This window comes from Neopsephotus bourkii, unplaced genomic scaffold, assembly GCF_033783945.1.
Source record: "Neopsephotus bourkii isolate Nb327-2 ecotype Australia unplaced genomic scaffold, CSIRO-AGI_Nbou_v1 NB_1589, whole genome shotgun sequence".
Classification (NCBI taxonomy): domain Eukaryota; kingdom Metazoa; phylum Chordata; class Aves; order Psittaciformes; family Psittacidae; genus Neopsephotus; species Neopsephotus bourkii.
In genome coordinates this window covers 3,001,386-3,017,995 of record NW_026902065.1, presented here as the reverse complement: position 1 = coordinate 3,017,995, position 16,610 = coordinate 3,001,386, and the positions used below count along the sequence as shown (strand labels likewise).

Here is a 16,610-nt window from a genome sequence, read left to right as displayed (position 1 = left end):
TCAAGTATTACTAGTGGTAAGACACACAAAGCAAAAGATGTGCAATAGTTATGATGTAATTTGAAAGATGAAGCATCTAGATAGAATATTGTCTCAATGATGCATAATTGCTTACTGTAATTAGCTAAGCCTCATGACTTACCCGAAGGTCAGCGAGGGAAATACAGTTGTTGCACAGCTGAAAAAGATCTAAACTGGGAGTGAAAAATGATGGATATGCAACTGTTTCAAGAAAAGTTATTAAGGGAATTTGTATCCAGCCAGATTCCCAGCTGCTGTACACGGACATACAGCCCTGCTTAAAATAGACCTATGCCTATTTACGTTAGCTCAGGATCTGCCTCCGAGTCTGAAGAGAACTTCAGCCAGTTACTTTCCAGTTTTCCTTTGGAACTGCATGTGCCTCAGAATGATGGAATCAAACAGAAGTGTGTTTAAGGTATCAGCCACAAATGGAGAGATCTATCTTTCCTGCATTGTTTTAACCTTTTTTTATCCATTCAAACACCAATGCAGTTTTCAGTAAAACATATCTCATGTAAGTATTCTCTTGGCAGTCCATGTATAACAGGATCACCTGACATCTGGTTTATACGCTTGAAAGTTCAAGTGTATAAAATTTTAATTGTAAAAATATTAACTGACAATATTAATTGTAAGAATTGGAAACCACGTCATTAAAAGGAGTAGAGCACACGTTTGTGCAGAACAAAGGACAAACTCCAAAGACAACTGGGGAAGTTGTTGAGTATAACAGAAGTAAAAGCCTACAGAAGTTTTGTTAGCCCATATCAGATGTTTCACCTATTTGAGCAGAACTTTTTCTATTTTATATTAAAAATTCCAAAAGAGCACCCTTGTGAGATGTGGATGACCTCAGGATGGCACTGGAAGAGCAGAATATATTGCACGCAAATATCCCTGATGCTGAGGAGGTGACGTGTGAGAACTGCTGTGTGTTCCCTCTTCTGTCCAACAGCTCCCCCTGCAGACGCCTGCTGATAGCAAACTGGCAACAGCTAGAAGAGACTAAAGGTTGAAGTGAGGAACTCTCGGAGGACCAGGGCCCAAGCTCGTGCCTGGTGCCCCTTTAGCAGTGACTAATTCTCACAGGCTTCCTCCGTCACGCTGTGGGGGAAAAAGGTCTGATCAGCACCAGGGCTGTAGCCACAACATGTGAAAGAAGTTGTGATGGGGGCAACATGTACAAGGATGAAACACAAGAATGGTGTGAGAATCCTATTTTAGATTAAAAGGTCTTGAGACAGCAGCCTTTACCTGAGAAAGCAGAAACAGATGCTTACAGAAGGACTATGGAAAAGAGAGCACGACTTGGTGGTATACCATTGGGAAACACTCCCATTTCTTCATCTCAGGAAATTCCTGAGACTTTGTATCTACATCTTCCTGTGGAGGAGGTCTTGATTAACTTTTCCCCTTCTAGAGCTGTCTAGACATGCAGTTTCACATTTAACAACAGACTGCAGAGTCCTCCTTTATTTAATCAAATTCTACTGCCTGATGTCTCTGCTGGCTGCCCTCTGACCTTTGATTAAGAATGAGCAATCTTTTCTTATTCACCTTTTCATGTCTTTCATGACTAAATACACCGCCAGCATATTTCCTTCCCAACGACCTTTATTCCAGTCTGAAGACTCCTAGTCTTCTATCATGTGGAGACTGTTCTATACCTTTGACCATCTTTCTTAGCCATTTCTGAAGCATTTCTGGTTCCTTCATCTTCTAAATTAGATGCCGACAGTATTTAAGATCCTTCCACGGTCTCTTTTCTGAGTGGCAATTTGAATTTAATTACCGCTTACATATAGTTAGTATTTTTCCCTTCATGTGCATTACCTTGTGTTTTTCAACTTTGAATTTGACCTCTCACTTTCTTAACCTCATTTTCATGTTACCACATTCACCCACTTGTGTAGGAAGTGTATTCTTTATTAGATCAAAATCAAAATGACTGATCTAAAGTTTCCTCCTTCCCCTTTCAGCCCTTTTAAAACTAGTATTCTTTTGCTGTTTTCCAGTCTCCTGCACCAATGCAATCTGAAGGAACAGAAATGCTGCAGGCTGTCCCAAACCTGCAGAACCTTTGCTTGAACGTCCCCTGGTCCTGAGAAAAGATTTGTTATTCATTCATCAGTTTCCTGAAAGTTCAGCTCAAGAGAATTGTTCTGACTTGTTCTGCATCTCGCTCTGTGGTAATACAATCTTATGTTACTCCATCCTGAATACCAGCACAGGTTTCCTACTGTAGTATTCTCTTTGATAAGAACCTTTCTAAAATCACCTCTATCACTCTACACACCTCCCACCTTGAATGTATTTGGGAAAATCATTATGATTCAATTTTATACCTTTAAAAGGTTGGTTTGGTTTGGGTTTCGTTTTTTTTTTCTCCTTCTTCCTGGACTCCCTTACTCTCATTTTTCATCTGATTTGCCAAAGTCTTTTTGATTTTACTTACTTGGACACAACTGCCATTTTTGAAGAATTTCCTTACGTCTCTAACAGTCTTCTCTACTCCTCTATTTAAATACTTCAGCTTAGCATTTTTTTCCCATTAAGGATTAAAAATACAAAAAAAGCAAAATATGTTTTTGCTTTGAATCTACAATACTGTGTCTTTAGATAATCACTGTGCTGCCTGTAAGATTCTTTTAAAATTATTCCTTCATATTTAGGCAATTTCTTACTGAATTTAAACACACTGATAATGGCATTTATGTTGTCACAAGAATCTTAGATCTGAGTCTACTGGGGTATGATTGCAGCATAGTTCTTTGACAGGAACATTTTGAATCTAGCTTTGTGCATCACTCAGGAGGACAGCAAGATAAGATTTTATTCTTGTAGATTCTATTCTGTCTCTTCCCTTCCCTTAGACTGAATCAAGCCCCGCTGTGACACATATCTAGTGCTTGTGGGGAATGAGCTACAAGGACTATGTCCTTCCTGTGAAAACTCCAGATTGTAGCTTTGCCTATGTAAGTAAAATATATGAATGTACAGATCACATCACTGACCTTCCCAGAGTAACAGCTGCACTTGAACTGGAAATCATAATGCATCTCAGGTATGAAATGCATTTCATGAACCAAATACTCAGCTGCTTCAGTGAAGTTCCTTCAGAGCACTTGCAAGTCAACAGAACTGTTGATGTAAACACCCATTTACGTGAGTAATGGGTACAGACTAACATCCTAATGGGACATACACGTAGTTTCGATGCACAAAACTCACCAGTTGATTGCAGAAGCTCCTCTGTGGCGTGGCAGGATGGATGGATGGTAAATAATTGAGCCATGTTTTGGGCAGTCAATAACATCCATGGGGATGAACTGTGTACAGAATGGAAGGACATTTAACTCTGCTCCAACTGATTTGTAGGCTGCAACTACTTCCTGGATAGGCTTGCCTTTAGCTCTCCATCTGGGGAACTTAAAAACAGGAGTTCCATCCTTCTCTGCTGCCAGTGCTGAGGGGCAAGAAAAAAAATATTTTTTTTAGTTCACATTTTTTGTTAAAAATCTAAACTGGAATCAGAGAGGTATTGCAAGACAAGTCAAGCAGTTCGAGTGTATGATTACAGTGCCCTTTGTAATGTCCTGTAAGTTGTCTGAAAACCTTTGGCTCGGATATATTCTATTAATTCTGTCTTTTATTCTCATTCCTACAGCTTGCTTTATTCTCAACATTACGGTCGCCCAATGAAAGCAGAAAAGAATGATGAATGTTACTGACTACTTAACAATGACACTTAATTACTTCTCCAGTCATTCAGTTTGCCTGCAACTGGTTTGGTTTAGCAGAATTCAGTTTTCTACTTCAGCACTTTGTATGCAAATATGACTACATATAACTAAGATTAGTGTCAGCAGCATTTGGGCATATGGTGAAAATAATTACAGATGAGAATGACCTTCAGTAATTTCCTCAGAATTCTGTTTACTGATGCCTTCTGGATATGCTTTTGTTTATCTGTGAGGCACACACTTTGTTTGAGCCACACTCAAATTTAAGCTCAAAAATGAGAAAAAAAACCACACAAGTGTGCTAACTGTAGAGAGAATTTTCAGGTGTTTGATAAATTCCATTATGCAACTGCTTAATAACTCATCACAGAGAGCAAGAGTCAAACTCTACATCTGTTAAGTTGTATGTGTAATAGGAAGAAAAGGGAAAATAAGAAGAGTTATGGAAAATTCACCTAATTTATATTTCTATACACATGTTTATAATTTACTTTCTTTTTTCCAGTTCTGAAATTGGATCTTGACTTTGACCTAAGCATCTTTAGCCTATTAACGTAGGTCTTAAGTAAATACTTACTTAAATACAAGCCCATGGAAGTTAGTGCGTACTGCAATTTCTTTTAGTAACAAAAATTGTAGGTGTGTGAGGATACAGAAACATTTTTAAATTTCACTTGAGACTTAAGCTCTTTGAGTCATCTAGAAGTAAAAAGCAATAAAGTGTCTAGTAATTTCTTTTAATATTGAGAGAGCAATAAACTAATTCTACGGTTTAGTTAAAGTAAGTATACAATTAAAATCAATGGAAGATTTACTCAGTTACATCTGCTATTATAATAACTGTACAATTAAAGTTTATATAATGTAAAAGTATTATGGAATGCTTCCAGAGCTGAAGAGTTGAATAGTTTTTTTCTAAACAGTTGCCTCCTCTACTTCTTCCAAAATAAATCTTCGTGATTTGCTCTTTTAATGTGATTAAATCTTTTAATGAGGTAGAGTTACAGAATGCAATAAACTTGAGAACTATATGCTAGCTTGGGAACACCACAGTCCACACAAGTAAAAGTTATGTTTGATTCTTCTCTCATAAGAGTTCTGTAAAAACATGTCAGGACCTGATCAAAAAAACACCCCAAACTGAGAGAGACTTGAACTTTAGACAGCTCATAGAATGTTGGTTTTAATTTCAGATTATCCATGAAAGTACATTCCATTCTGGCACTTCTATTTGCTAATCATATTATTTCACTATTTTTGTGCCAGTGAATAAAAAAAAAAAAAAACCTAAAAGGTTACAATTCAGATTATTCCAAAGTAGCTTCTTTGTCCCACTGGGTTCTGTTCTATGAGTACAATTCTGTTGTCAAGCAACAACTCTTTCTTTAAGAAGTCTAGAAAATCCTTATGCATCCTGACAGTGGAAAAATCCAGAGCAAAGCCTCCTCTAATGTTTTCAGTCAGTTTTCCATAGTCTAGGTGGAAGAGAAATAGGCTCTGCAGGTACACTGCAGCATACAAGATTGTCAGGAAGGGCAGAAAGCCAGGGATAAACAGTTTTGGCTCCAAGCCTTGCATGTCACAGCCAGCAGTGAAACAGGTGACAGGTATCTGTGCTGGAGTACTGGCTCAGCAACTGTTTGCTTTAAGATACATTTCTAGTTCAGAATTTCCTCTGGGACGTACATTCAAATAAGGTACAGAGATCAATTTAGTTTTCAAATATCTTAATGTATGGCCCTGTATGGCTAGAAACGACTTTTAAATGCTGACAAGGTTAAACTGGTTCTGGGACTTGTGTTTGTTAAAGCATAGCTCCTGTGCTGAATCAGTGTAATAAGGACAATATATGCAAGTCATTTCCATATAGATATCACCTCTCATGAAAAGGCAAGTTTGTTATGTATGCCTGTAATTTTAAGATTTGGATTAAAATTACACTTACCCAAAGGATCGGCTTGTCCATTCTTGTCAGGCACTGTGAATACACCCACAACTTTATGTCCCTCTTTTCTCAGCTTGTTATAAACTTCTTGCCCAAAAATACTTTGACCTATAAGTGCTAGCTTTAGCTTATGTTGATAAGCCTGGTAAAAAGAATTCAAACAGGACATGTTATAGGATGAAAAGAAAATACATTAGAGCTTACATTTCTCTCTTGCACTTTCTTGATCAGTGTTCATTTCAGTTTAAAGTGGCAGAAACTTTCTATCCCAATTACCTTTGAAGGAATAATAGTTAATTTTTTATTAATGACAAGCAATATACAATTCTGAGAGACCACACTTAACATGAAAGTATCATCTGATAATGTCACTGATGTTTATATGGCTTTTCCAGGTTGTCATAATAAAGACCCACTGCTGGTTACAAGAGGCATATCAGGCTTCATAATCTTATTCAGATAGAACTAATGAGGTAAGAAATTAAAATACATCTTTTGAAACAGATACATAAAGCACTTTTTCTAGGCATAATTTAGGTGTCTGGAACACACCCTTTATTACAGGGATTTACCCTATAATTAAACGGTATTGTATTATTTGTGGTTAATATGTATAGTCTAAAGAAGATAAGCTTGCATTTTTCCTGCCAAGTTAAAGGTAATGAGCATCCATTTGATCCTCCTACAAGTAAATACCTCTAAACATGGGGTTCCCTTGCTGGACTTCCACTGTTCTGCATTTGCATCCCACTACACTAGACATGTGCTTTTAAAGTTCTTCAGACTGAGTATGTGGGAATAACTGCCCGAACTCTTTATTTTTAGCATAGTTAGAATCACAACACTACTATGACACCAGACCATCACGTACTGCTGTTATTTAAGTGCTTGCACCCTGAGAAACTACCAATACCTTCAGAGTCCCTTCAGATTCAGGAGACAATTGTGCTCCTCTCTCACCCTACCTCCAGTCCCCTGCCTCTAACACCTGCTTTATCCCAGAACTGGTATTTCTGTAGCTGCACAAACTGGATTAGGGTACTGAGGAAGGGAGGCACTGACCTACCAAAATGTGGTTTGTTCTTAGCTGGATCTATTCACTGAAATAGTTCATTGCACTGTCATGGGTCCTAACAGAGGTCCAGCGGGGGCGCAGGAATGAGCACGTAAGCACTGGCAGAATGGTGGAACTATCCCTATAAGTACTGCCTTTGCATTTTTCATCAGCTCCTGGAAACTTGAAGCCCTTGAAAAAACAAATGGACCAGCAAAGCTGGTTATGAAGGAAAGGTCTACACAGGACTTGCCTTTCTCGAAGCTATCTGGTAGAAACTATTCCTAGACTCAATCTATGAAGATACCTCCTCTTAGGAGGTATCCACATACTTCCCCCCTCTTTATTCTTAACTTCAGCTTTCACAAACGGACTTCGACTTCCATTTTTTCTATATGACCCCTTAGATGCCATGAGCTTGGAATGCTAAAAAAGAATCAAAGCACTGTTTGAATATCTTAACCACTGGCATTTGTTCTATATGTTGGCACTTGTATGTTTTCCTCCTCCCTCCTCTTTTCCCTTTCTTATGGTGCTGAGAAAGGAGGATATGGTTTGGATTATTGATTGGATACCAATGGTCTGGACTGCCAATCAAACCCTATGAAAAATTCTATGACAAAGAGAAATGTCTTGAAAAACAGGCTGCTCAAACCTGCAATCTATCTTCTTGCAATTCATTTCACAGCTGAAATACTACAGATGTATTTTCCTGGCTTCAAGTTACCTTTTACTTGTGCAGCTGTCCTGCAAAAAGGGAGTTATGAGTCGGTAAGTTCCATTACAGGAGTACTGAAGTGTGCTTTTTACCTTTTGTATAAAACAATAGGAAATAACTATTTGGCCAGAGGCAGTATTTTCCCTCAGAATGAAACTGCATAGTAAAACTGTCACTGTATTACAGCATTAGTCAGCACTAGTGCAACTGCAGTAGTAACAAGAAGATGCAAATGTGGACATAACTCAGGCAAAAATCAGATTGTTATATTTGGCTGGTAAAAAAACTGTAGGACTGCTGATGATAATACTACTAACCAATGCTGCACTGCTGGCAGTATTGCCTAAAATATGACCATGAGACAAGACATTGTTCTGAATTACAATGAGCACAACTTATCCTTGCAATGCGATCCTTATGTAGCAATGCCCAAGGGATGCCGGTAGATCTTACTACCAATGCTTTCTGACTGATATCTTTGCTTGTACAGCAAAAATATTGCTGCACTATAAAAAGTAATTAATCATCAGATTTTGCTATTTTAACTATAGCAGGCAAGTTGGACTAAGCTACTAGATCACTGAACATGTTTGGCATGGTATGAAGACTCATGATTTGGAACTGGTATGCAGTTCCAAGCATACAATTACTGTATTACTGTACTATGATTACTCGCTGATTACTGTACTATGTTAATTTACAGTGGTAGCCCAACTAATACTTTGAAGAAACATTAAAGACAGTCCTGATAAGAATTATTTGACTTTCATCCTTTTGTTAACATCTCTCCATGAGAACAGAAGACTGGAAGGGATCTTCTTATCCAACAGATCTAGTCCTCCTCCATCACAAGCAATTGTCACAGGATTGCTTTCATAATTTTACTCAACCTCCTTTTTAAAGTACTGACTTGCTGCCCTCTGTTTTTCTTACACTTGGCCAATTTTCCTGTAATTTTAAGTCCAAATTTATCACCATTTTAAGAGCTACCTTTTCTCCACTTACTTACAAAATGTTAATAGCATCTGCATCCTCTATTCCTAAACTTAACTTTCAGTTAATGTTTCCCTGTGAATAAATCTGATTCTCATATTACATGGAACTGCATACCAGTTCCAGTTCCAAATCATGAGCTGCTGTAAATCAACATTGCTTCAGTAAAGCTACACATGCTTAATTTGAGTTAGTTGTGGCAATGAGTCAACAAATGGTGAGAAGCAAGCAGAGAACACAACCTTCAAACAAACAAATAAAAAAAACCCTGGGAAAACTGAGAAGACTGCAGACTGGCTAAGTCCCATTTCTTCATTGTAGTGCACAAAAGGATTAGCCTGGCAGCAAATCAGCTCTGTTGTCTCACACTTACTGCAAGTTACTCAAATGGGGACTGATTTCAATTTCAAGATGGATCTGGTAATTATGCTATGACCAGTGATTCTTCAGGTACTTCTCCAATGAATGATATATGTATGTTGCATGATTTCTATTAACATCCGGGTTAGACATGACAATTTGTTTGTAGTACATTAACACATGCACTGCCATCGGTAGAAAGCAGGAGCCAAACCCACAAACAAGCCAGGATTTCTACTGAGTAAAAAAAAAAGAAAAGAAATCCTGTATGTTGAGGGGCTTTCATGACCATGCCACAGATTCAGTCCTTCATTTTTTGTTGTATTTGAAAAATTACAGTTGAGCAGCTGTATGAGATCTTATAGCCACCCTGTATCTTCTTCTGGAAAAGCATTTTCACCTAAGCTGAATTAGACCTGTGAAAGTGGGAAATCCTTTTAAAAGAATTTAATGTGGACGTAATACCCAATTAAGATGGAAATTCTATAAGATTACACAGACATTAAAAACAGTTTGATGGCACATTTTGGCCAGTGTACCATAATGAGCTTTCATTAACTAGCTGTAGGAAGGAAGCTCATTGAAGAACACCACAACAAACTTGTTATTGAATCATGTGCTGGGTAGATACTGAATCAATATCACTAACATATAAAAAGATTAAACTTTGTTGTGTCTATCAGTGATGTTAAGAGGTTATATTAGATGCCTTTTGCAGTTGCCTGGATGACAACAGATGTATAACATTCATAAACAGATGCATGGGAAGGTTAATGGTCATGTAGTATCAGACAGGACTTTTTGCTGTACTTTTGTAAGGTTACCCAATTCCTAGTTAAGGCAAACAGTGTAATCCAGGTGGCTTATAGAGATCAGGCCTTTCTTTTGTGACTGATCATAGCGCAATGTAGCTATTATGACAGTGTTACCACAACATAAGAATTTAGAAGGTTCGTGCTCACTGTACTATAATTCCATTGTTTTCATTGTCTGAACTTCAATTTCTTCATTAAACTTCTCTTTTGCTTATATTATAACACAGATTAATATTAATTCTCTTTCCCAAACTATAGTGCTCCCAGTTTGGATGAAGAAAACCAGATAAAGATAAGGAGCATAAAACCTGACAACTGCTTGTAGAAGCAGTCTTATCTTGGATGCTCAACTTGTCTCAAATACCACTATTTCACCACCTCAATATGCAAGCACAGATTTAAGTTTCACTTCCCTAATTAAAAATTCTGTCCATGCCATCTGTTGATACTGTACTGGAATTTATTTTACAACAGCTTATTAAAAACTACACAGTATTTTAACTCTGTGTTGTTTTTTTTTCCTCCAAAATACCTAACAAAAAATAATGCAAATAAATAAACAGAATTCAGCATGGAGGAGCAGCAAGAAGCAGCCTGACAATGGCTGTTAACTATCTTGTCAAGTTCTAGTTCCTAACAATGAAAGAGAAGTCCAAGAGCTACACTTTTTTCTCTCAGAAAAGTCTACTGTTACAAAACCTATCCATCAAAGAATATTTATTTCATAGATAAAAATAATAATCTGTTACTAGCTTTTCTCTATGTGTGTCTAACATTCAATTGGCTATCAGTTTCTAATCAAATCTCTTGAAAGCAAAGATCTAGCACTGCTACTGTAGTTATGAAGCTTACTATCTTACTATGAAGATTACATTCTTTTATTTATTCTGTGTAAGAATTTAGTGAAGCTAGTGAATATTTTCATATGTTACATCTTCTTTTTTTTTTTTTTTTTAATTAACGTAGAATTTTGCCTCCTTTGAAAAGCAGTACTTCAACTTTATTTCTACGGAGGTTCCCCCAACATGTGCTGAATGCCAGTGCTTCCAGATAGAAAGAAACCTATCGTAGAACCTCCCCTTCCATCTACACATCTAGAGGCAATGTGTTCTCACCAGTCATTCATTCACATTTTTTGGCACTGCTGACTGCATTTCCAAAAAAGCTCGTGTTAAATCTCTGTGTTATAATACGCTCATGTAGATACCTTCGGAGGAGTGCTGTCCTCATCCTAAACCAAGCACTCAAATATGAAACAAAGAACTGTCTTTAGGAAAGGAAAAAGTCTTCCCCCAGCCTCATTCAGCTTGCCAGACCTACACATCTGGACAATTTGGATTGGGCAAGGCTTTCAGAGAGCAGTTTCTTGCAAGAGTTCTGCAGTCCATATATCTAACAGGACATAAAGGATGGCCTGGAACAAATACTCAGAGCTGTAAAAAACTAAACCGCGGGGTGCAGAGGAATTAAGACCATCAACTTTAACCCCAGCAACCCACCACCATCCCAGAACTAGGAACTGGCGATGAGAAGGTCAGAAACTAAACATGCTCCCCAGTCTAAAGCATAGGCTTCTTTCCGGCACTGGGAATGGACATGGCCCTTTCTAACTGAGAAATCAACCTTCAGCTTCTCACTGGACGAATGCAGCGTGAGGGAGGCAGCGAACAGCCACACTCACATTGTTCTCAACACAGGACTACTAGGACTTATCACAGCATCGCTGTTCCCCGCAGCTTCCACGCACATCCCTGCAAGATGCAGCGCCCAGATGATGGCTGCGATCCCGCCTCAGACTAGCCGCCCAAGATGTTGCTTCTGCTCCCAAACTAAGCCCCCTCTGGAGCCGTTCTGACCTTCTCGCGCTGTACGAGCTCTATTAAAACCCCAGCAGAGACAATACGCATCACACCCTGAGAAATGCCACCTCCCGCTACTTTCTTCCCTCTCTCCTCGGCTCTTGGTTGCCCGCCGGCCGGGGCGACACACCGAGGAGCAACCCCCGCCGTTCGCTGCCGAGCACGGCACGGCACGGTGGAAGGGGGACACATCCCCGCTGCCCGCCCCGCGCCACTCACCGCGGCCGTGGTGCAGATGGTCCGCAGCAGCCGGGGGGCTGTCCGCAGCATCTTGCGGAGCACCGCAGGGCCCCGAGCTCCCTCGGCTGCCCGGCACCCGCGGCGGCAGCGGAGCGCCGCGTCTGATGCAACCCGCGCCGATGCTGCTGGCGCCCGGCCAGCGCCTGCATCCGCGGCGCGCGCCCCCGCCCGGGCCCGCGGCGACCGGCGCGGCGGCTGGAGGGCGGGAGCTCCACACCTGCCGCTCCCGCTGCCCCCGCCCCGCCTCGGAGGCTGCACGGCGGGACCGGCCCCGGCCCCGGCCCCGGCCCCGGGAAAGCGGAGGGCGTGGGGGTGTGCAGGCGCCGTGCAGCCCCGGGGGGGTGATGGGGAGCCGGGCGAGCGACTCTGCCCCGCCCCACAGGGCTGGAGGACACGGGTCATGGATACCTGGACAGTGCTTGGTGGGCCGAGGGCTGGGGTTTGAGTGGTACTCAGCCCTCCCCTTCCGCTGGGCTCGCCACGGGGTCGCAGGAGAGATAGCCCCCGGCTTCGTCTCCTCTACCCAGGCGGTCGGGGAGACATTGACGTGAATCTTCTGTGCAAAGAATCGTGTAGATTATCGACCTGATTTTTTGGTTTATTGCATGTCAAAAATGCCAGTAATGAGGTTAACACACATATTAATGACTTGGTGAAAATCCGTATCTCCAACATCACTAAGTATTTTTAAAGCAACCCAAAATCTTCCAACATTTGAGGTCATCTGTTAACATAAATGGTTAAACTTCAGTATTTTTCTAAAGTCACAACAAAACCTTCTTGTCAGAGCTATAGGAAAGGTCTTGAAAATACAAATTCAAGTGCTAAAAGTACAATCAGAAGGCAGATGAAAATTACTCCCAAAGCGAATATGAACAACAAAACAGAAAGCTGAGAGCAGGATAGTAGTGTAAACATCATTGCAAATTGGGTCAGGTTTAAACCCTAGCAGCACTTGATCATAAAGAGCAAGGGTGCATAAAAGAGTGGCAAGCACTTTGTTGCTGACAAGAAAAATTAAGGTAAAAATAGAGAATTTTTTCTTACGGCTGAGTTGTGAAGCACATAGATACGTCAGAGGCAACCCATCAGCCAAGTTTATGACCTGCAGAGATGTTGCTTGTAGTAGAAAGTACAGGAAAGTCTTCCTTAGCACTTGCAAACATCCATTTCTCACTGCCCTTTTTTTATGCTTTCCTGCACAAAAACTGCAACAATAATTCTCAGGATTTAACTGCAAGGCCCCCACTCTCTTCAGGGCACTTCAAATGCTCAGCTGTACCTGAAGGAAGAGCACTGCTGCAGAACTGGGGGACACAGGAAGAAGAGGTGCTGCAAGAGGCAAACTGCCAGTCCCAAAGGAGGTCAGATTGGCAGTACACAATATCCCCATGAGTAAAGTTACACAACGGCTTGCAGTAGGACTCTCGTAACGTAATTAATTCCCTCATTTATTCCTGTGTAGCAAAACTATATCCTGCCTTTTATTCAAGGCTCTTGACGGTCTCAGAAGTGTCGGTGGCATTGAGTGCAATCAACAGGAAGCATAATAGAACTTTTTAATTAAAATAAACCTCTGGATTTTGCTTTGCAATGAAAATTCAACAGAAAATCACTAGTCAGTAATTTCCTTTCCATGGGGTGAAAAAATTAGCGGTGTGCTTGGCACACTTTAGTGAAGATTCTTGTCATGATGCCATCATTTGGAGTATATGATTTCTTAGATGATGGAAAGGTCGACCAAAGGAATTAGTGAGTTTCTTTACTCTGAGACATCAAAAACTAAACTAGCAGAATTCATCAAAAAGTCCCATTAGCAAGGGGGGACGATATATTTATACAAGTGTTCCTTCTTTAATACCTGTGGTACTATGGTTTTGAAATGAGTGGTGTACAGTAATGCCAGATTTTCAGTATGAAAGCTTAAAGATTTTGCTTTGTGACTTATTTTAAAAATAACATGTATTCTGTTGTTACTGGCTGCTTCTATGGGTATGTGACTTCATATCTTCTAATTATCTCACATAAAATCTATCAAATTTCATTGTTGAAACTATCATTTAAAAATACTCCCTCTTTAAATTGTACAATAAAAATGTTAAAACTCATAATTTCATTGGACTAAATTGCATCATTTAACTACTACATGCACTGTTGTCTGAAATGTCTGTTAATCTTCTTTTTGAATTAGCATTTTTTGAAACAAAGATAAATAATTGTACAGTATGCTCAAATAAAAAGTAGAGACATCCAGTCCTTACTGAAGCAACTATCTCACTACCTCAGGTGGTAGGAAGACTCAATGTATGTATAGTCTTCCTATGACTTGATGGAAGCTGCACAAATTCCATATGATAGAGTGCAAACAGCTTCTACTACAAAAGATGGCATTGAAATGGTCCTATATTGCAAAGTTTGGAGCCAGATTCAAGCACTGAATCATGAAACTCCAAATCCTGGCTCATGATCCAAAATCCTCTTGGACTAGAACACCACATACTTGGAATTTAACCAGTGACACGCAGGCTTATGGCAAAATACCTGTGTTTCCTAGTAAGCAATTTGTAGTGACTTCTGGCTCTCTTTGTTACACACACCCAACACAGACAATACAACAACACACATGGGTAAAAGGACTAAAGTCTTAATTACTTTGCATACCTTCCTCTCAAAAAAATCTCCAAACCTATCGAGACAATAATATATCTCCTTTTACTTCACAGACTATTAGAATGTTAAGTGACAAAAGGGAAAACTCACAAGAGAAGGTGTCATTTGCTAGCAGAATCATGGCATAAAAAAGAGCTGGGGAATTAGATGTAGGCTTTACCTTAGATTTCATAGTAATGAGAGGGGCCGGGAGACTATCAGGGGTAAGGGTGTGATAAATCACATATGAGGATGGTATCTGCATACCACCAGCTTCTTCCTTACTATCATCATAGAATCAGAATGGTTTGGGTTGGAAGGGACCTTAAAGATCATCCAGTTAGAGTGCTGAACTCAAATGCATGGGTTTTAGCAACCACTTAATAAATTAGCTACTTAGAATTTCAAGGATGTCTGTAAACAATTATAGTCAATTCAAATAATATATTTTTTGTCATCCAGAAAAGGATTAGGTTGGCTTGCCCGTCTGAGAGTGAGCAATAGGTCTTGTGTGACACAGTAAACTCCAACATCAGTGTTAAATACTGTAATGGTTACAATACACTCCTCCAGGCTTTATATTGTTTGGAAAAAGCAACACAAAGTATTCCCACCAATTTCTGTATGCCTGTAAGAAAAGTACCTCCCAGATTATCAACATTTCTTGTTAATCTGGGGAGAAATCCTGGCTTCAGTGGAATTAATGTAAATTTACGCAATTGGTTTAGAGAACGTTTTATACATTAACTTTTCCCTCTTGCTTTTTTTTTCTAATTTCAGTTATGGCACTTGTTTCTTAAAGCCAAAGTTTAGCTTTGAAAAAAACCTCAGTTATCTGTAGTAAACTTTCCAGCATGGGCTTCCCCCTTTCTGTTCCCTAATTTTCCAGAGATGGATTTCAGCAAGTCGCAAATACATATAGGGGATTATGTATACAAAACCTATTCAGCATGCTCACAAAGCAAAATGTGTTTGTATGTGCAGAAATGTACAGAACAAATATAAGATAACCTAATCCATCTGAACATTATAAATCATAGTTGATTTCTGTGAAGCAGAAGTTACTTAGTTGCCTTTGAAGATACCATCACAACTTGGCAAGATCTTTAGGGAAGGCTGTATTCCATAGGACTCTGAGTATGTGCACATACTGAGGAGCCTGGGAAACTGATCAGAATCTTCCAAGATTTGCTATTTTTTGAAAATCATGCTCTGGGATTCATTGATCAACTACATTAGCTCTGCATAGGCTTTTTGTCATTGGAAATCAGCCTTGATGGGCTTTTCATGATTAATAAAGATTTGGTCATAGTTAAGACTCAAATTCTTGAGGAGTACACCCAGTTTTAAATATTGAGTAATTAAAAAAATGTAAAGTAAGGCTTTGTACTGGTTATTCCCTAACTCTGTTAATTGCATGGCAAGTTTCAACTCAATTTTTATACACAGAAACTTCTCACATTTTTCCATTTGCTGCAGAAAGGGTTCATGGGAAAGTTATTTCTTGTTTTATTTCTGCAACATTTGTATTTAAAATTTATTCCTTATTATTTTTTTCCTCTGGGTCTTAACTTCATTTCAGGCCAGACACCCACACAATAGTAAGGCTTTCAAAACATACTCATATGGATTTTCTGCCATTTAGACAGCTATTAAAAACCTTATGCATAACATCTTGTTTTTCCAGCGTAACCAAAATGAGGCATATATCTGATAAGGAAAAGGAATTATTTTACCAATTTAACCAGTATAAAGAATTATCATGTGCAGATGCCTCACTCATATGCATAAATGAAAATATCTCAAATTCCATACAGTAGAATTCAAACTACTTCTGCCAAAGTTGTCATTATTTTCGTGTAACAGGGTTGTTAAAAGCATATCTCAGAGAGTAAATCCTTTTGGGGAATCTTGCCACAAAAAATTTGAGTAAGAACTTTATTTTATTTAAAATATTCAGAGAGCTAAGTATTGAATGTTCCACAGACCAGGAATGCATAGCATAGTTTCCTGCAGATCAAGCAAGCCAAATTCTTTCTGTTATAAGTAACTACAATTCTATTAGTCTCGGTGGAGCTTTGCCTGTATACACAAGAAGCAACTTTTGCTCTGGATGCTTTTCACTGGTTTGGTTGGGTTTTCTTCTTGTTGTTTCTGTTTGATTAGTTTGGGTTTTGCTGGGTTTCATTTGTTGGTTTTTTTGTTGTTTT

The 16,610-nt window shown here is 39.3% G+C and overlaps 1 protein-coding gene across 2 annotated transcripts in view; it reads right to left on the bottom strand.

Moving 5' to 3' along the window:
• Positions 1 to 11,975, bottom strand: part of ALDH1L2 (aldehyde dehydrogenase 1 family member L2) — a 32,024-nt gene extending 20,049 nt beyond the window's left edge. Inside the window, exons 1-3 of one of the 2 annotated variants that reach the window (XM_061371855.1) lie at positions 11,731 to 11,951; positions 5,713 to 5,854; positions 3,256 to 3,490 (exon numbers count right to left, since the gene is read on the bottom strand). In XM_061371855.1, coding sequence (XP_061227839.1) covers positions 3,256 to 3,490; positions 5,713 to 5,854; positions 11,731 to 11,781 — 428 coding nt within the window. In that variant the 5' untranslated portion in view covers positions 11,782 to 11,951. Of the gene's footprint in view, positions 1 to 3,255; positions 3,491 to 5,712; positions 5,855 to 11,730 lie in introns of both variants that reach the window. The other variant, XM_061371856.1, reaches the window with a different exon arrangement.
• Positions 11,976 to 16,610: the final 4,635 nt, after the last annotated feature.